At 60.0% G+C, this 20,276-nt stretch overlaps 1 protein-coding gene across 10 annotated transcripts in view; it reads right to left on the minus strand.

The window, feature by feature from the left end:
• The window catches only part of EHMT1 (euchromatic histone lysine methyltransferase 1), a 107,316-nt gene that overhangs the window by 10,277 nt on the left and 76,763 nt on the right, over positions 1 to 20,276 (minus strand). For all 10 annotated transcript variants that reach the window (XM_060413684.1, XM_060413683.1, XM_060413685.1 and 7 more), the window contains 5 exons: positions 19,651 to 19,733; positions 18,692 to 18,798; positions 13,652 to 13,774; positions 5,404 to 5,505; positions 4,126 to 4,230 (listed from right to left, as the gene is read on the minus strand). In XM_060413684.1, coding sequence (XP_060269667.1) covers positions 4,126 to 4,230; positions 5,404 to 5,505; positions 13,652 to 13,774; positions 18,692 to 18,798; positions 19,651 to 19,733 — 520 coding nt within the window. The remainder of the gene's footprint in view (positions 1 to 4,125; positions 4,231 to 5,403; positions 5,506 to 13,651; positions 13,775 to 18,691; positions 18,799 to 19,650; positions 19,734 to 20,276) is intronic.

Raw genomic sequence — 20,276 nt, forward strand, 5'->3', positions numbered from 1 at the left:
CCCCCCCCGGCCCCAGCCCCGCCCCCCGCTCCGCCCCCGCCCCGCGCTCCGCCCCGGCCCCGCCCCGACCCCAGCTCCGCCCCGGCCCCGCCCCCGGCCCCCAGCCCCGCCCCCGCCCCGCCCCCGCCCCCGCCCCCGCCCCCGGCTCCGCCCCGGCCCCGCCCCGACCCCAGCTCCGCCCCCAGCCCCCAGCCCCGCCCCAGCTCCGCCCCGCCCCCGGCTCCACCCCGGCCCCGCCCCGCCCCCCCCCCGGCCCCGGCCCCGCCCCGGCCCCAGTCCCCCGCCCCGCCCCGCCCCTGCCTCCCTTGCAGACACGCCCAGCGATGCTCCCGCTGCCCTTTCCGGCCTCTCTGCTGTGCAGGCAGAGGGCGCAGTATGTCCCGGAGGCCAGGCCCTGCTCCACCCAGTGCCCCATCCCCACACCTCGTGCGTCCCAGGCCTCCAGCTCAGCCGCCTCAAGGAAGCCGGCAGTGGAGCGGAAGCTGACGGGCCAGGGCCTGCCCCCCTTGCTGAGTCCACAAAGCGAAGGGCCGACCCGCTGTCAGTCCCGGGTTCCTCTCCCCGCTTCGCTCTCGGAAGCCCCTGCGCACACTACGGGCTCCTCAGTGAATCAGAGCCCCCCAGGGGCCTATTCCCACTCCTGCGTGAGAACTGAGCCTGTCCCAGCGGGGGAGGTACCTGAGCCCCGCTACCTCACAACAGGCCCACACATCTGGCGTGTGTCCAGTGAAGGAGGGGCAAGAGGGGCCACAACGGGTTTACCCCAACCCACACCTCGGTGGAAACACAGGCAGGAACAGTTTTCAGGAGCTGGACATCAGGCGGTGAAGGGCTGCACCCAGAGCGGGCAGCGAGGCGGCCGTCTCAGCTCCAGATCAGGCGGCCCCAGGCTAAGGCGGCCGCGGGGGTGAGGGGAGAGAGGGGCCCGCGAGCGCGGACACGGAGCAGCCGCCATGGAGGAGAGGCCTGCGAGCGCGGACACAGAGCCCACAACCAGAGAAGCGACGTCCAGAGTGAAAAACCACCTAAGCAAAGGAGGAGGGCTTCGGTGAGCGGCGGAACAATTCTCGAACACAGGGAACCAGAGCCCCCCCAAGCGGGGTGGGGCAGAGGCAGCTCTGGAAGAAGTGAGCCGGAAGCTTCCGGGTGGGTAACGCCCCCTGCAACAGGCCCGGGGGCGCCATGAACCCTGAAGGCACACCTCCATGCACACACCACCAGGCACCTTGTAGTAAAACCACCAGACCCCAGTAACAGAGACAACCTTGAAAACCCGAGCGTACAGAGGCGCGTGACACACGGAGAAGCCAGGAACGGCCGCCAGCAAGGCCTCCCCACTGGAGGCAGGCGGAGCCAGGACTCAGGGAGGCGCTGAGACCAACCGCCATCCACAACTCTTCACCCAGAACACCCTTCAAAAGTGAGGGAAGGACTCTGCAGGCAGCAGGGAGCTGAGACCACCACCAGCCCCCCAGCACGGCGGGAGATGCTGGCGGACCTCAGACATGCAGAAGGAAACGGCAGTGGACACACGGGCCTGAGGGAGAGGGGACTCGGGAGCCGGACACCAGGCTCATCGTCACAGCCTTTCCCAGAGGCCACTGCTGCTTAAACAAACAGCACCATATTCTGCTGTTTATTTAGTAAAATACTCGAGAGGACCAGCACGAAGCTGGGGAGGGAGAAACGGAAGCGGCCACTGGGAGGTTCTCCTCACAGGCCCTGAAGCGGCATTCGTCAGGAGGGCGCGGCCCAGCGCACGGACAGGGCCCAGGCCCGGAGGGCGCAGCATGGCCACGGGGCAGAGCCCATGGAGGGGGGAGGCCCACACACACCAAGGAGAGCGAGCCCAACCCCACCCCCTACTGTGCCCGAGCGGCAACACCGAACCCTCGGGACACAACCGGAGACGCGGAGTGGCCGGGTGAGGCAGGGATCTCACACGTGACGAAGAACCCACCCGCCAACGCAGGTTCCATCCCTGGCAAGGGAAGATCCCCGGAGAAGGAAATGGCACCCCACTCCAGGACACTTGCCTGGAGAATCCCATGGACGGAGGGACCTGGTGGGCTGCAGTCCATGGGGTCGCAAAGAGTCGGACACGACTGAGCGACTTCCCTTTCACTTTTCACTTTCATGCATTGGAGAAGGCAACGGCAACCCACTCCAATGTTCCTGCCTGGAGAATCCCAGGGACGGCGGAGCCTGGTGGGCTGCCGTCTATGGGGCCACACAGAGTCGGACACGACTGAAGCGACTTGGCAGCAGCAGCCACACAGAGAAAGTAACTGATGGACTGAACTGAGAGTGACAAAGCGTGCTGCCTGACACAGGACTTCTCCCTAGAATGTGCAGAAGCTCTCCACACCTGAGAGCAAGGTTACCAGTCCAGTAAAACTGACCAAAAGACCTGAAAAGAAGAGCAAGACCCAGCATGGTGCGGAGCGCGCGGAGCAGGCAGACCCGCCCACCGGGAAACACTCCCCCTGCAGGGCTGGCAGCATCCAGGAGAGGCCACAGCCCCGCCAGGAGCCTGGCCACAGCCCACACAGGACAGACGAGCAGGCGGCTCCATGCAGCCAGAGGCAGCCAGGCCGGCACCCGGGCGGCACTGCAAGGAGCAAGGCTAAGAGGCCTGCTCGGCGACAGAAGGCAGCAGCCTGGCTGTGTCCGGTGTGGGGGCTGGTTATGTCTGGTTAAGAAGAACTAGCTATGTCTGTTGTAGACGGCTGGTTCTCAGGTAGCTGGTTATGTCTGGTTAAGAAGGACTAGCTATGTCTGTTCAAGACGGCTGGTTCTCAGGCATCTGGTATGTCTGGTTAAGAAGGACTAGCTATGTCTGTTCTAGACGGCTGGTTCTCAGGCATCTGGTATGTCTGGTTAAGAAGGACTAGCTATGTCTGTTCTAGACAGCTGGTTCTCAGGCATCTGGTATGTCTGGTTAAGAAGGACTAGTTATGTCTGTTCTAGACAGCTGGTTCTCAGGCATCTGGTATGTCTGGTTAAGAAGGACTAGCTATGTTTGTTCTAGACAGCTGGTTCTCAGGCATCTGGTATGTCTGGTTAAGAAGGACTAGTTATGTCTGTTCTAGACAGCTGGTTCTCAGGCATCTGGTATGTCTGGTTAAGAAGGACTAGCTATGTCTGTTCTAGACAGCTGGTTCTCAGGCATCTGGTATGTCTGGTTAAGAAGGACTAGCTATGTCTGTTCTAGACGGCTGGTTCTCAGGCATCTGGTATGTCTGGTTAAGAAGGACTAGTTATGTCTGTTCTAGACGGCTGGTTCTCGGGTATCCGGTATGTCTGGTTAAGAAGCACTGGCTCTGTCCGCGTAAGGCATGTTGGGTATCTCCAGTTAAAGGCGCATCTCGGGCCCTGGGGCCCAGCCCTGTGGAGCTGGCAGACGTCCCCAGCCGGCAGCGCCCTTGGGCGGGGGGGTCACTGCTCCCAGGCCCGGTGAGGGGGGGTCTTCCTGCAAAGCAGCCACCGCTCCCATCCTGCCTTCTCATGGCCCACTCGGGGCTCCGAGCAGAGGGGTGGGTGTGCTTTCCTGCGTTACTCTATCGTCAACGCCGTGAGCTTGTGGCCAGCTTCCTACTCACAGCTCTTGTGACTCTGCAAAGGTGGACACAGCTCCACGAGCACAGCCCGTCTGGGTCCCGGGAAGCCTGACCCTCGCCTGGGAGGCAGCACAGCCCCCCAGCCCCACCAGCCCCTGCTCCTGGGACCCCCGAAACCTTCCCGAGATGAGAACCCCCTTCAACTTCATCAGAAGTGCCCGGTGCTGCTCGCAAGCACACAGCCCCAGCAACACACAGCCCAAGGCTGCTCCCAGAGCGCCTGGCACCTCAGCACCTCGGCCCAGGGGTGGCGTGCCTCGGCCCGCCGTCCCCACCACAGACACAGAGTCCGTTTCTCTGCGCCCCTGGAAACATGGCTCCACCCGGGGCGAGTCTCGGGGCCACTCGGGTCACACCCAGCTCCGGGCTGACCCCGGAGGCCACGCTAGGTCAGTGCACGCTGGCAGCTGGACGGGAAGAGGTCAGGGCGGGCGCTAGGACGTGGCCTCCATGACCAAAGTGCCTGCAGCCACCCTACGTCCACCCCTCCTCCAAGGCGACTCACGTTGTCCCGGATGTTGATGTCGGACCCCTTGGAGAGCAACAGCTTCACGAGGTCCACATGCTTGTACTCAGTGGCCCAGATCATGGGCGTCCAGCCGCCGTCATCCTAGTTTCAAAGAAGGAGAAAAACCTATCACAGCCCCTGGGTCTGTGAGGAGACACAGAGCCAACACTCAGGACCTGAGAAGTGACCCCAGGGAGGAGGCAGGAGTGGGGGCCCTGACCCGAGGCCCCGTCCTGCTAAAGGAAACCGAGGTTCACAGCACTGCCCGGGGACCCTGGTGAGCGCAGGCAGGCCACACACCTGCCCACCCGGTGGCCCCAGGACAGACCACGCATGAGGCAACAACTGCAGACACCAGATCAGACTGGGAGGCCGTGAGAAAGGCAGGGGGCAGAGGCCCACCCAGCTGACCCCGCCCACGGGCGAGGCTACAGTCCTGCCCAGCCAGCTGCCCCTCTACCCTGCCCCCACCCCACTCAGTGGTCCTGGGGGTTCATTTAAACCAGGAGCCACTCTGAGCCAACAAGAACCACGTGGCCAACTCCTCCTCGGGCGGCCAGAGGTTCACTCCCTGCCAACACAACTTGCTGCCTGCTCCAGTCACCGCGTCTTCCCGTGGACACACTTGGCCTCCACGACGGAAGTGAGACAGTGCCCACAGGCCTGCTGCGGGACTGGGGATATGGCACGGCAGCACAGCCCAGCCTGCCCAGGTGAGAGATGGACCTGAGCCAGGGGAAGGGGGCCCGCAGGGTCACAAACCTCACTGCAGGGAGCCACCGCGCCCACGTGCAGGGTCCCGGGGGCGGGAACGGGTCCCTGAGAGTTGAGAGGACCCTTCCTTGCACCCTCACCTTCTCCCCCAGCCCCTCACAGGTCAGGAGATGTACACGGGACCTGCTCTGTGCTGGGCACTGCAGGACACCCCAGGGTCCTGACAACAGCTGGACAGACAGGCAGACGCAGACACACGGGAAGAGACAGAGCGTCCGACAACAGCCAGCACTGGGAGGGAAGGCGAGGAGCCACGGGGCAGCTTGGCCCACGGAGGCTGGGACCCTGCTCGAGCGGCAGTGCCTGGAGACGGGCCTCTAGGCGGCCAGCGAGCCAGCGAGCAGGCCAGGAGGTGGACAGGGCTGAGGAGAAGAGGCCAGGTCTCCAGGCCCTGCAGAGGTGGCCCCGGAGGACAGGTGGGGCCGGGACCATGGCGAGGACTCGTCTCGGGTCTTGGGGCCAGGCCCATGAGGCGGCATCGCAAGCGGACAGGGCACGTACCTGACAGTTGACGTCCATCTGTCCGTTTGAGAGCAGGTACTGAACCACATCGTAGTGGCCTTTCTTGGCAGCCAGGTGCAAACAGGTCGAGCCCTCTGCGTCCTGTAACACGAGAGCCGTTGAGGTCCCAGGAGCCCCAGGGCGCTGAGCTCCCCCCGCCTGATGCCCCACGGAGACCGAGCCCAGAGCACGTCAGCCGGCGCGGCTGCTGGCTGGCCTTTGTCTCCACCTCCCAAGAACCTAAATCTACCTCAGCCACGGAACACCCAGCACCAGAGCCACCGCCCACCCCCCACCCCAGCCCACCCCCCGAGGTGAGGGCAGACCAGGGGGAGCGCCGGCCTGACCTACACTCGCAGGTGGGAGCCACCCGAGGCTTCCACTACATGTGCGTGTCCAGAAACGACTTCGCATGCTAAGCTGTGACGTGCAGACAGACACCTTTCTGCCATCCACACTCAGTCCCACATGCTGAGGGCGCCGCCGGGCGCACCTGCTCGCTCACACTCACGGACTGGGGCAGCCCAGCCGTGTCGCTGGTCAGGGAGGACTGGGCTGCTAGGCCTTCCTGTCGCGCAAGGCACACCAGGCGCTGCAGCGTGTTTCCCGGGAGCCCTGTGACCCTGACCCGGAGACCCCCGCCCCGCAGCAGCGGCGTGCACGCCTCCCCGGGGGCTCAGCTGTGGGCTCCACAGGACGCCACGGCTGGGCGCAGGGGGCTGCCTGGCCGCCCTCCCCCTGCAGGAGGCCCTCCACACTGTGCGGCCCCTCCCATCTCTGTGCATCTTCTGTTCAACTGAAATGTGGAAAAACCTTTTTCTCTTTTTGCTACAGACCATTTTTCAAAGTTATTGAATTCATTGCGACACTGCCTCTGCATTACCATCTCTTGATTCTGAGGGATGTGGGATCTCAGCTCCCTGACCAGGGGCTGGACCTGCGCCCCTGCACTGGAAGCTCGAATCGCAGCCACCGTGCCCCCAGGGAAGGCCTGGAAATCCTGAATTCTATCGCTCTCTGCAGCGTCCGCCTCTTTTGTATTTTTTTGTGTCCTGCTGAAGAAACCGTTCCCGATGCTGGAAGCAAAGGTAACCCTCCCTCTTGGCCTCTGAGTGCTCTGCGCCCTCGCCTGCTGCGCCCGACTCCTGTTCACCACACGCCTGACGTGCCCTCCCCCTGCTCGCTCCCGCTGGTGGGTGTGGGAGCGTCCTCTGCGTCAGCATGCCGTTAGCATGCTCTATGCACACGTTAGCACGTGCTCTGTCTGTTCATGTGTGCTGTGTTCACGTGTGCCGTGTGTCAGTGCGCTCTCCATGTGTTCCCGTGTGCTCTCCGTGTCAGTGCGCGCGCTCCGTGTCAGTGTGTGGCCTACGTGGTCACTGTGCTGTCAGGGCGTGCTCGCCACGTGTTCATGGGCTCTCTATTCCCGTGTGCTCTCTGGTGTGCTCTGCGTGTGTTCCCGTGTGCTCTGCGTGTGCTGTTCCCGTGTGCTGTGGTGTGCTCTGTGTGTGTTCCCGTGTGCTCTCTGGTGTGCTGTGTTCCCGTGTGCTCTGCGTGTGCTGTGTTCCCGTGTGCTCTCTGGTGTGCTGTGTGTTCCCGTGTGCTCTGCGTGTGCTGTGTTCCCGTGTGCTCTGTGGTGTGCTCTGCGTGTGTTCCCGTGTGCTCTGTGGTGGGCTCTGCATGTGTTCCCGTGTGCTCTCTGGTGTGCTCTGCATGTTCACGTGTGCTCTGTGTGTGTTCCCGTGTGCTCTCTGGTGTGCTGTGTTCCCGTGTGCTCTGCGTGTGCTGTGTTCCCGTGTGCTGTGTTCCCGTGTGCTCTGTGGTGTGCTCTGCGTGTGTTCCCGTGTGCTCTGTGGTGTGCTCTGCGTGTGTTCCCGTGTGCTCTGTGGTGTGCTCTGCGTGTGTTTGTGTGTGCTCTGCATGTGTTCCCATGTGCTCTGCGTGTGCTGTGTTCCCATGTGCTCTGTGGTGTGCTCTGCATGTGTTCCCGTGTGCTCTGTGTGTTCCCGTGTGCTCTGCGTGTGCTGTGTTCACGTGTGCTCTGCGTGTGTGGCACTGTGTGCTCTCTGTGGAAGCGCGGCTGGCTCTCGTCCGTTCACCGGCTCAGCGTCTCCTCGGGCTGCAGGGCTTCATACTCCGATGCTGGACGGCACTCCGACGCGGTCAGGGTCAGACAACCGTCTTGCTGGGGTCCCACCTGGTTTCACTCTCTTTCCCGCTTTCCAGTCACAAAAGCACTTTCCAAGACTCCACTTTACTTCCTCTGCTGCCTTTAAAAATTTCTTCCTTAAAGCTACGACTCTTTTAAGTTACTCCCCAGTATTCTGCAGGATCACAGCTTCCGACTGTCCACGGCTCAGAGCAGCGCTGAGCCCTCCCAGGACTGACCCCGAGGGCCATGCTCACGCCCCTCCACTGCCCCCAGCTCCCGCTGTCGTGTCGACGTGCCCGTCTGTGTAAACTCCATCTCGCAATATTCTTCTTCCTTTTAACAGCCTTCACCTTTTAACAAATTTTCTGATTCACCGTTTCTGGCATTTTCATTATTCCAAGGATGAGATTTTCCCCCCGGCTTTACTATAAATCTGCTATTAAGTTCTGTCAGTTTTTGTACACCTGGAAATGTTTTATTTCACAACTGCTTCTGAAGGACACTTTTACTGGCTGCAGCATTCTGGGCAGACATGTTTTTGGAGTTTTTTTCCCCTTTCAGCACGACAGGACATCACTCCACGGTCTCCGGGCCCCTGTGGCTCCAGACGGGAAGCTGGCAAGCACACGCAGCGCTCGCTTGCGCGGGCTGTGCTGGGCTGCTCTTCTCGGGCCGCATTTAGGCTTTCTGCCGTTTAACACAATGGGTTTTGGCGCAGCAGCCTGTGCTTTTGTCCAGCCTGGGGTTTGGTGAGATTCTTGAACCTGGAGGTTATTTTTCATCCAATTTGGAAGATTTAGGGCCACTTTTCCTTCAGTATGTTTCTTCCAGTGGGTCTCCGTCCTCTCTGGGACTCTAACCACACCGGCGGCTCAGGCTGTTTCTCAGGCAGAGTGTCTTCTGTGACTGGTCTTGGGACCAAGGGCCCTTCTTTCCATGGCACCCAGAGTCCAGTGGGGCTCACTGGTGAACTGCCCACTCCAGACCTGCGCCAACCACTCGCTCTGCGGGTACAGCCACTCCTACGAAGCCCTCAACTCTGACCTGCCTCTGCAGCAGTGCTTTGCTTGGGCACTGGCTCCAGTGGCCGGGCCAGGAAATTGCCCCCCCAGCCAAGCACGAGGCAGAACTCACGCGCCCGCCCTGATGGGGACTAACACTCACCTGCAGGTGTTCAAAGAGCAGCTACAGGGCGCCAGACCTCAACCCACCAAAGCACAGGACCAGATGCTGCCTTGAAGCCACACCCACGACCCACGCAGCCGTGCTGCTGCTGTTCAGCTGTGGGGTCGTCTCCGACTCGGTGGCCCCATAAACCACAGCACGCCAGGCCTCCCCGTCCTCCACTATCTCCCGGAGCTTGCTCAAACTCATCTCCATCGCTTCAGTGATGCCATCCAACCATCTCGTCCTCTGTCGTCCCCTTCTCCCCTTGCCGTCAATCTTTTCTAGCATCAGGGTCTTTTCCAACAAGTCAGCTCTTCACATCAAGTGGCCAAAGTATTGGGGCTTCAGCTTCAACATCAGTCCTCCCAATGAATATTCAGAGCTGATTTCCTTTAGGATTGACTGGTGTGATCTCCTTGCTGTCCAAGGACTCCCAAGAGTCTTCTCCACCACCACAGTTTGAATCCTTCAGCACTCAGCCTTCTTTATGGTCCAACTCTCACATCCGTACATGACCACTGGAAAAACCCTAACTCTGACTGGTCAGACTTTCGCTGGCAAAGGTCTGCCACAGCGTTCTCCAGGTCTGCCACAGCGTTCCTTCCAAGGCCCAAGTGTCATTCAGGCTCATGACTGCAACCACCCTCCGTGATTTCGGAGTCCAGGAAGATAAGGCCTGCCACGGCCCCCACTGTTTCCCCTTCTGTTTGCCTTGAAGTGATACGACCGGACGCCACGGTCTTAGTTTTCTCAGTGTTGGGTTTCAGCCACCGCGTTCACTCTCCTCCTTCACCTTCATCAAAAGGCTCTTTAGTTCCTCTTCACTTTCAGCCCTTAGCGTGGTATCACCTGCATCTCTCGAGTTATTGACATTTTTCCCAGTAATCTTGATTCCAGCTTGTGGTTCCTCCAGCTCAGCATTTCACATGGTGCACTCTGCATATGTAAACAACTATATACAAAAAACTGTTTACTTTGACAGAAGCAAATTAAAATAGTAAAAAAAAAACCATTTTTGCAGTCGAATCGTGAGTATTTTTTTAACTGTAATGGTTGGTGTTGGTAAGAGTGCAGGGAAATGAGGTCTCACAAACTTCCAGATGCATTTAAGAAAGAGGGACCAAAAGCCTTAAAAAATCATTATGTATCTTGATCCCCAAAATCCTTGTCCAGAAAAATCTGTCTTAAAACAAACATGTGAAAAGACCTAGCTGTGAAATGCCTGCTGAGGCGCTGTCGTGATAAAACCGGATCATCCACATACTCCACTAGTGAGTCTGGCAAAAATGATACGAACTATATCATGAAATGTAACACAGCCCCTGGAATAATGTTATAGAATAGCGTTTAATGACAGAAAAACAGAATTTGACGGAAAAGGAGCTGATCGGTGAGTATGAACTGCAGGGTGACACTTTCGGTAGAAGAATGTGTATTAATGTGAAAAGCCCTAAGATTCAACACTTTCATCGCTACTATGTGTGTGTGTGTGTGTATCTGACCTAAAACTTGCCGTTCTAACCATGTCAGCCACTCCATGGCCTCGCTAATTGCTCTACGAGCCACACAACCACCACCACTCTGTTCCCGGGACCTCGGAGCAGCCCAGGCAGGAGCTCGGGCGGCACCACTCAGCCCGTCCCTGCCCTCAGCCCGGGCCCGCATCTCCACATCTGCTGGTCAGCTTCCTCGCGGGAGCGGGGCCGTGCGGCGCCCGTCCTTGCGCGTCAGCTCCTCCTCGGCGTCGCACCCTCAAGCACACCCGTGCTGCAGCCTGCGCGGGACTCCCCTTCCCTTCTGAAGACTGAGCAGCGCTCCGCCTCAGGGACGGGCCACGCCCCCGGCTTACCCGCCCACGCCGCGGGGCCCTGCGCTGCACCCACCTTCTGGAAACCGTGAGCGCCGCCAGAAGCAGGCGTGCACACACCTGCCTGTGTCCTCGCTCCCTGTCTCCTTGAAGACACACCCTGGACTGGAATCACCAGATCATGCAGTTGACACCAAATCTGTGACTTTTCTGAGGAACCGCCAGACTGCTTTCCACGGTTTCTGCACCGCTTCACATTCCCACCAACAATGCGTGAGAATCCCAGCCTGTCCACAGCTTTGCTGGCACCTGTCTTCTGACATTTAGACAACAGTTGTCCTGTGGGGTCTCACTGCAACTTTGAATGCCTTTCCCTAATGACTAATGATGTTGAGCATCTTTTTATGTGCCAACTGGCCGTTCAAATGTAAGCATCTTCTCTGCAGAAATGTCTGCTCAAACTCTGCCCACTTCTGAGCTGGGCTGCAGTCTAGCAGCAGGACATGTTTCTATGGCCTGGAGAGCGAGGCCCAGCAGACACGGGACTGGCGAATGCTTCCCTCCTCCGGGGGTGGTCTCTCCATTCTCCTCTGAGGGCCACAGGCCTAATTCTGTGGCGTCTAAGCTGCCCACGCTCCTCTCGTGGTCTGTGCTCCGGAGTCATGTCCAAGAAGGCACTCAAGCCCAGAGCCACATGGGTCTCCCTGTTTTCTGCCAAGTGCTTCACAGTTCTCGCTCTTGAACGTCGGTCTCTGACCCCCCTGGGTTAGCTTATGAAGGCACAGAAAGGGGCCCAGCCTCACTCGCCTGTGTGTGGCGTCCAGGTGCCCCAGCACGTGTGGTGAAGGACACCCTTTCCTGCCACCGGATGGTCCGGGCCGCAACAGGAATCACCCGATCGCGCCTGCAGGGCGCACTGCAGGCGCCCTGTGCCGTCCCACACGCCCGTCTCTGCACGGCTCTCCATCCGCCGCTCCGTGCGTCCGCCTCGAGGCAGGCACCACACTCTGGACCACTGCAGCTCTCGCCCAAGTTCTGAAGTCAGCAAGTGTGAGGCCTCCAGCGCTGCTCTTTGGCAAGACTATTGTAACTGTTCAGGGTTTCCCTGTAGAGAACAGTGCTGGGACTCTGACAGGAACTGCACTGACCTGTAGGTGGTTCTGGGCAGTAAGACTTTCCAGTGACAGAGTCAGCACTCGGCGCCCACAGATGCAGAACCACAACACGGAGGGCTGAAGGCCACACAGTCTCATCAGGGGACTGGAGCGCTGGCGGGCTGTGATCTGCGGGGGCCCTGGGATCCACGCCCTGCAGGTAACAAGGGGTCAAAGCACCGCCTGCTCCTGCTCCATGAACACAGGGCAAGGGTGATATCCATTCACCGGTGCCTTCTTGAGTCTCCTTCAGCGTTCTTCTGGTGTGTGAATCTTTTGCCTCCTTGATTAAGCTTATTCCAAAGTTTTTTCTTCTTCTTGATGCTACTGTGAATGGAACTGTGCTCTTAATTTGCTTTTTGGATTGTTCACAAGCATAGAAATGCAACTGACACTTACGTGCTAACTTGATATATAAACTCTCTCACACACACTGATCAGGACTGACACGTCTCCGTGTGGACTCTTCAAGACTTTCTGTGTGCTGTCTGTGCACAGAGACTATTTTTCTTCCCCTTTCCAACACGGAGGCCTTTTTCTCTTTCCCCAGCTGTTGTCAATGTTCAGGTGCCAAGTCACGTCTGATTCTTTGTGACCCCATGGACGGCAGCACACCAGGCCCTGCCCCTCACCATCTCCCAGAGTCTGTCCAAGTTCATGTCCACTGAATCAGTGGTGCCATCCAGCCATCTCACCTTCCGCCGCCCCCTTCCCACCCTGCCTCCGGTCCTCCCCAGCATCAGGGTCTTTTCCGATGAGCTGGTTCTTTGCATCAGGTTGCCAGTCATTAGAGTTTCAGCGTCAGTCCTTCCAACGACTGTTCAGAGTTGATTTCCTTTAAGACTGACTGGTTTGATCTCCTTGTTGTCCAAGGACTCTCAAGAATCTTCTCCAGTATCACAATTCAAAAGCATCAATTCTTTGGCACTCAGCCCTCTTTATGGTCCAACTCTGACATCCATACATGACTACTGGAAAGACCATAGCCTTAACTATACGGGCCTTTGTCGGCAAAGTGATGTCTTTGCTTTTTAACACACTGTCTAGGTTTGTTATAGGCGATGGCACCCTACTCCAGTGTTCTCGCCTGGAAAATCCCATGGGCGGAGGAGCCTGGTGGGCTGCCGTCCATGGGGTCACTATGAATCGGACACGACTGAGCGACTTCACTTTCACTTTTCACTTCCACGCATTGGAGAAGGCAGTGGCAACCCACTCCAGTGTTCTTGCCTGGAGAACCCCAGGGACGGAGGAGCCTGGTGGGCTGCCGTCCATGGGGTTGCACAGAGTCGGACAGGACTGAAGCGACTTAGCAGCAGCAGCAGGCTACAGCTTTCCTTCCAAGAAGCAGTCACCTTCTTATTTCAAGGCTGCGAGCACCAGCCACAGTGGCTTGGGGCCCAGGAAGAGGGGATCTGCCGCTGCTTCCGCCTTTTCTCCTCCTGTCTGCCACGCAGTGACGGGACCGCATGGCGCGATCTTAGTGGTTTTAACACTGAGTTTTAAGCCAGCTTTCTCACTCTCCTTTCACCCTCATTAAAAGGCTGTTTAGCTCCTTTTCACTTTCTGCCTTTACAGCGGTATCATCGGCATAACTTGAGGTTGTTGGTATTTGTCCTGGCAATCTCGACCCCAGCTTGTGCTTCACCCAACCTGGCACTCTGCACTGTGACAACTTTCCGGAGTAAGGGCTCCAAACAGCAGGCGGAAGAGGGGAGGTGCCCACCATGAAGGATGGCACCGGACCCTCCACACACAAACCCTCACGGGTGCTTGTCTGCGGCAGGCTCCGTGGAGCCCGCGCTCACGGTACTTCCCACGAGTAAACTGCCGCCGGGCAAGCTGCACTGCCTACTTCCAGACACCTGTGGGTGCCCAGTGGCCGCCAGTCCCTGAAGGCGCCCCAGGGAAGCGGCCCTGCTCCTCCTCACAAGGAGCGCTATGGGGAGCGGGGTGCGCGGCAAGTACCTTGGGATCCACGAGGGCCCCGGCCTTGATGAGGTACTTCACTGCGTCCAAGTGGTTGTTCTCGGCGGCCTCCATCAGCGGGGTCCTCTGGTCCTCGGAGCAGGTGTCGATGTTGGCGCCCGCCTGGTGGGAAGAGGGACAGACACTCAGCCTGCAGCCACACCCCGGGAGGAAATGCCCCCAGGTGCACAGGGGCTGATTCGGTCTCTCTGCCGTCTAAGCCTGAGGCTCCAAAGTGATTGTTCTATTTTCTGCCAAGAAGAGCATTTCACTTCTCATTTAACTTGGTAAAGATAGCAACATCACTGACAACCCCTTAGAAATAAGAAAGTGAGACCCCAGCGCAGACAAAGAAGAGGCGAGGAGAGGGTCTCCGCAAGGCGGGGCCAGGAGGTGAGGGGACCAGCTTGCAGTGACCTCGGAGCTCTTTCTGGGCTGTTCTAATGCTCGCTAAAATAAACTGAACAAAAATTCATCTCCAGCATGTATTTTCTAGCAGTGGGTGTACTTAAAACTCATGAGCGAGCAGGAGTCCTTGGGTAAATCCTGCCTGAAACTGCGGATGCCTGAGGTGAGCTGTCCACTGAGAACAGACTATTTGGCAGCTGGGCCTTTTCTGCGTCGGGAGAAACTGGCCCGACACGCAAAGAGCAACACCTGCAAGGCTGTCCCTATTATCAGCAACTGAAACACAAGAGCAACAGTTTAGTGAGAAATCAACGAGCAGACAGAGAAGGGCGCACGGAAGCCAGGGGCTGAGCAGCAGGGGCTGGAAGGAGACCCACTGGCCTCCAGGCAGAGCCACAGGCGGGACGGGGCAGTGGGTGGTAAACGCGTGGTAAACGCGCGGGACACCGGTCCGAGCCCATCTGAGGGCGAGGCGGAGCCAGGACCCCATAGCAACCTGGAAGAGCACACAGGTGAGGGGCCGGCAGGGCGGAGGCTGCTCGGGGCCCAGAAGGCCGGCGTGAGGCCAGCCACTCTGCCCGGGTGCACAGGCAGGATGAGCCTCTGCCAGCAGAAGACCAGGCAGTGCCTGTGACTCGGGACACACACCTGGCAAGACTCCCCCAGACCCCCAGCCACCCTGAGCCCTCAGAGGGTGGGCAGCCCCAAAGGGAGGGTCCAGGTCTGAGGGCTGCACAGGCTGGTGGCCAAGAGCGGAGGCAGGGGCCGCGCTGCAGGGGCCAGGGTCAGAGGAACATCTCCCTGCCCAGCACCGAGACCCCGGGCCTGCAAGGACTGGCGCTCCACGCGCTTGTCTGAAACCTGAGGCGGTCAGTGACCCACCCCACCGGCAGCATGGAAGCCCCACACAAGGATGTGTGGGCGGCCCAGGGCCACAGCAGGGAAGCCAGCCCGAAGGTGAGCGACCTTCCAGGGAGAGGTGGGGCGCCCGGGAGACAATGCTAAGCTATCTGAGACACGGGAGGAGGGGGACGGAGGGTGAGCCCCCAGAGAACAGGGTGGCACGCGTCAAGGCAACAGCCGCTGCTCTCCCCTTCCCTGGGCCCCGAGGCTGCGAGGACAGGCACCTTTCTGACCGGAAGACTCCCGGCTCACAGCCGACACCAGGTCAGGGCAGAGCAGGTGAGAGGACCTGATCAAACCTCCTAGAGGGACGGACGGACACAGAGCCAGGACAGACAGACGTGCAGGAGAGACGGACGACCAGCAGGAGAGGCCAGAGCAGGGGCCGGCGTGGGGACAGCGGGCGCGGCCAGAGGCTGGGACGGGCCCAGTCCACGGCAGCGCGTGGGAGGCGGCCCCCGCTTGGGCCTCTCTAGTTCCGTGGCCACAGTGCTGAAGCTGCCTAGTTGGGGCTGCTTCCACTGAGACCTCGGCGTGGAAATGAGTCAGACCAACAATGACCAAAAACACTCTTCACAGGCGACCCCCTACCCTGACCACAGCACGAGTAAGGGCGCTGCCTGGCTGCCTGGGGCCAGGAGAGGGCACAGGGCCGCGGCTGGGGCCTGCCGGGAGGAGGGCACAGGAAGCAGGCACGCAGGAGAGCGGGGCCTCCAAGAAGCAGCGCTGTGGGATCCAGGGCGAAGCAGAGTGAGCCCGCCCACCACGCACGCTGGGGCTCTGGGGAAGGGCGGCTCGCCTTGGGAGTGCGCAGCCCTGGACACCGCTCAACTACGCACTTGAGAACCTCACCTGAGACGTGCCCGGCCGTCATACCCCCAGGCTCAGACAGACAGTGCAGAGTCGTAAAGATCGCTAACGTGTGAAGCGTTGTTTTTCCTAAACCAGCTCCTTCTAAACCAACGCGTCACGTTTTTTTCTGCGACAGTTCACAACTCAAGAGAAGCCGCGCAGCAGCACACAGCACTCCTGCGCTCCCTCCCAGGACGGCGGCTCGATCACCGCCCGTGGGCAGAAGCAGGAATGGGCAGGGGGGCAGCGAGCGGGCCCCAGGGTCTCAACGACCCCTTAGCTTGTGGCTCTTTGAACGAAAAAAGGCAAACAAGTCACACCATGTGGAGTTCAAAGGTGGACAGAGCTCAGCCGTGTGGCCGAAGATGCCTGCAGGGCAGTGAGCCCACAGAGACACACACGCGGTCATGATGACGCCAGCCTCAGAGCCGCCTGAGGAGGGGACACAGTGCTTCAGGGGAGAAGCAGCCCAGGCCGGTTCCCTCTAGAGCCATTAAGATGAACCGAGATGCTTACATTTTAGACTCTTCTTTATTAATCACACAGGCCTTCCTGGCGGCTCAGCGGCAAAGAATCCGCCTGCCAATGTAGGACTCTTTACACCCTGAGTCAGAAACATGCCCCGGAGAAGAAAATGGCAACCCACTCCAGTATCCGCGCCTGGGAAGTCTCGTGGACAGAAAGGCCTGGTGGGCTGCAGACCACAAGGTCACAGAGAGTGAGGCGTGACTTAGCAGCTACACAACAGCAAGCACACGCGCACACACGCATTTTAATGTACAACCAGCGGGGCCTCCCCTGGCGGCTGGGTGGTGCCGAGCCCACCTGCCAAAGCAGGAGGCACAGGCTCACTTCCTCACCTGGGCGACTCCGTGCACCCCGGGGCCACTCAGCCCGCGTGACGCAGCTCCCGAGCCTGAGCTCGAGCGCCGGGGCTGCAACAGCGGGGGCCTCGCACCTCAGCTACCCAGGCCCAAACACTCAGAGCTCGCGCTCCACAGCGAGAGAGGCCCCTGCAGACGCCCAAGCGCCACAACTAGAGAAGAGCCCGAGCAGCAGGGAAAGCCCAGCTCCGCTCAGCACAGTCTCGCTCAGCCGCGTCCGACTCTGTGCGGCCCGTGGACCGCAGCACGCCAGGCCTCCCTGTCCACCACCAACTCCCAGAGCTTACTCAAACTCACATCCATTGAGTCGGTACTGCCAAAAAAAAAAAAAAAGACAGATAAATAAATGAATTTTTTCAAAAAGGTGGAATTTCCCTAGTGGCTCAAACAGTAAAGCATCTGCCTGCAGTGTGGGAGACCCGGGTTTGATCCCTGGGTTGGGAAGATCCCTTGGAGAAGGAAATGGCAACCCACTCCAGTATTCTTGCTTGGCAAATCCCCATGGACAGAGAAGCCTGGTTGGGCAACAGTCCCTGGGGTCACAAAGAGTCGGACACAACTGAGCGAATTCACTTTCTTTTCTTTCTTTCAAAAAGGTTGGGGGAAATAGGTCCTTTCAAAGGAGTGCAGAGCCACCTCCTCTAAAGGAAGGAGGAAGTCAGAAGAGGCGGCAGCAGAACCCAGCTGCATGCTATTTAAACGGGTCCGTCCAAACGAGCCTCTGGCGTACCCAAGCCAAAGCTGAGAGGGATGTGACAAGCGGGTCTCAGGCGTCAGAAATCTAAACCAACAGGTAAACCTACTGCACATCCACGCAAAAGCAGGCTCCACACTGACACACAGCCCTACCCTGTGTGCACAGCGCAGGCGGGGAGGCGGGGACAGGACGGAGCTGCCGCGGCCACACACAGGCCAGCGGGTGGCGACAGGGGCCCCGAGGCCCCAGGGGAGGCACACCGTGCCCCCAGGCCCAGAGCACTCCTGGGGCCCCAACACGAAAACTGCCAGCTGACAGGCCCAACCAAGAGCCCCCCTCCGGCATTTCAGCCCTTTCTCTTTCACATAAATAAGCCAGCACCAGGCACTTGGGTAGAACCTGAAATGAGAAAGACGAGAACACGGAACAGTTTCCGACGCTGCAGGGAGACGCAGAGGTCACTGAGAAGGGTCTGTCGGGGAGCAAGAGGAGACCCAGGGGTTCACACGCGGCAGCACAGGGGGACCCCCAGAGGAGCCGAGGGCCCCGTGGAGCAGTGCCAAGAAGGCGGGCTCGAAGGCTGCAGGGCTGGAGAGGAGGAGCGCCAGGCACATGCAGCGTGGGCGCTCAGGGAGACCCAGAGGTCACTGAGCAGGGTCTCTCGGGGAGCAAGAGGAGACCCAAGGGTTCACACGCAGCAACACAGGGGAACCCCCAGAGGAGCCGAGGGCCCCGTGGAACAGTGCCAAGAAGGCGGGCTCGAAGGGCGCAGAGCTGGAGAGGAGGCGCACCAGGCAAACGCAGCGTGGGTGCGCAGGGAGGGCCCCAGAGCCCAGACAGAAAGACCCCAGACTGAGCTGGGGGCTGAGCAGCGAGTCTAGACCCACAAGCAAAAGGAAATGTCCTGAAGGATCCAGAGATGAAGAACCAGCTGAAAGGTGGCCTCCAGGGAACCGAGGTCCCACGGGGGCCTGGGTTGAGCGGACCTCCCAGAGAGACAGCGCTCAGAGTGGGCGACGCACGGCCACATAACACAGAGGCCAGTGTGCCTGCTGCGTGGGGGGTGCCCCTCATACAACCAAGGAACATTCACGGGACCACAGGATGCAAGCTCTCACTGCAGGAGGTGGGCAGAGCGGCACGTGCGCGCGCCTCGGCTGAACCCCCAGCCCGGGAAGTCAGCGACATGAAGCCCCAAAGCGAGCGAGAGCCAGTCGGGAAACACTGAGAGACACAGAGCCCTCAGCGCAGCAGCGCCCGGGCCCCGGCCGGCTGCCGCCGCAACCCACAGCCCACCTGGATAAGCATATGGCAGATGTCCACGTGGCCAGCCTCCGCCGCGGCGTGCAGGGGCGAGCGCTTGTTCTGATGCTCCATCTTGAAGTTGGGATCGATCCCGTCAACTGCAAACAAGCAAGAGGCGCCGATCACTCATCAGGCACGACCCCAGCACCCAGGCAGGCCGGTCCAGGGTGGGGAGGTCCCGGGGCACAGCAGGCAGGCTGCGGTCAAAGGCCCCAGCACCTCTCCCATGTCCCCCAGCCGGCCTCTGCCCCAACATGAGGCTGGAGGGGCCCCAGGATGGACGCTCCATGGGAGCAGGACCCCCAGGCCAGGCCCTAAGGGGACGTGATTGCTGAGCGCAGCTCCCAGCCTGGCATGGACACGGGCCATGAGGTTAGCCCCACAACAGTGAGGCGACCTCAGTACTACACAAGGTCTAACAGGAAAATGATAAAAACTGCCACTTTGGTCAACATAAAAAATACCCTTTTCTCCCCCAGAACAAACTGCTACGCTTGTTTCTTGACTTCCTATCAAGTACAGAGATTCTGCATCCACCTTCTCCAGCCCAAAGCACTGAGCTCAGAAGCAAAGCACTGCCTGCTCCTCAGCCCCCGGTGGGTCAGAACCACAGCGGCAGGAGGCCGCTGACAGCACGGGTGTCCTGGGCTGCTCTCTGCACAGAAGACGCAGGCGCGTGCACACAGCACGAGCCCGGCTCGCTGTCCGTGCCGCTACCGACTCCACAGCACTGCTTAACAATCACACGCCTCAGCCCTGCTAATTCCAGGCAGACACTCCCACCGCCATGACTGACCGAGCAGGAACGTGGCCAACACGCTAAACCCGGGGGCGGCCTGTGTGCGCTGAGCAGAGCAGCGGACAGGGCGGGCCAGGGCGGGCCCGCGAGGACGGACGCGAGGACAGGCCCGCGAGGACGGACGCGAGGACGGGCGCGCTCGCCCACCTACCCAGCATGAGCAGCACCTTCTGCAGCTCCCCCTGCCGCGCCGAGAAGTACAGCTGCTTCGGGTGGAAGCGGAGCTTCTTGGGTCTGTAGAGAGAACGCGGGTCAGCGGTGAGCACAGCTCCCCCACCACACACGTGCAAGCGGGCACACACATGTACACACGCGCACCCACACGCCCCACCTGCAAGCTGGGGAGGTCTGGATGAGGCCCTTATGCCCAGCCTTCCAGGTGAAGCTGCCACATCCACCAGGTGCCTCACGATAAGGACACTAGGCGCGCGTGGCCACCTCCTTCACCTACGCATGGGAACAGTGCCTGAGGCCTCGGCATTCCACACGGGGCACAGGGCGGGCTGCTGCTCTGCAGCATGAGGTCGAGGGACCCCTGAGTTGGTGGGGCAGGGTATCCCACCCAGCTACACCCCTCCTGCTCAAGTAGAGTCTGAGCCTGGTGAGGGGGCAGGGCACCCAACAGTCACTGTGAGACCAGGGCCAGACACCAGGCTGGAGGCGGACAGAGAGCCGTCGGGACTCAGGACCGTGTCCCACGACACAACCACCCAAGGACAAGACGGGACCCTGACACTCCAGGGAGAAGCCACACAGCCTGGCTACAGCCCTGAGCCC

The sequence above is a fragment of the Ovis aries genome, chromosome 3, assembly GCF_016772045.2.
Source record: "Ovis aries strain OAR_USU_Benz2616 breed Rambouillet chromosome 3, ARS-UI_Ramb_v3.0, whole genome shotgun sequence".
Taxonomy (NCBI): domain Eukaryota; kingdom Metazoa; phylum Chordata; class Mammalia; order Artiodactyla; family Bovidae; genus Ovis; species Ovis aries.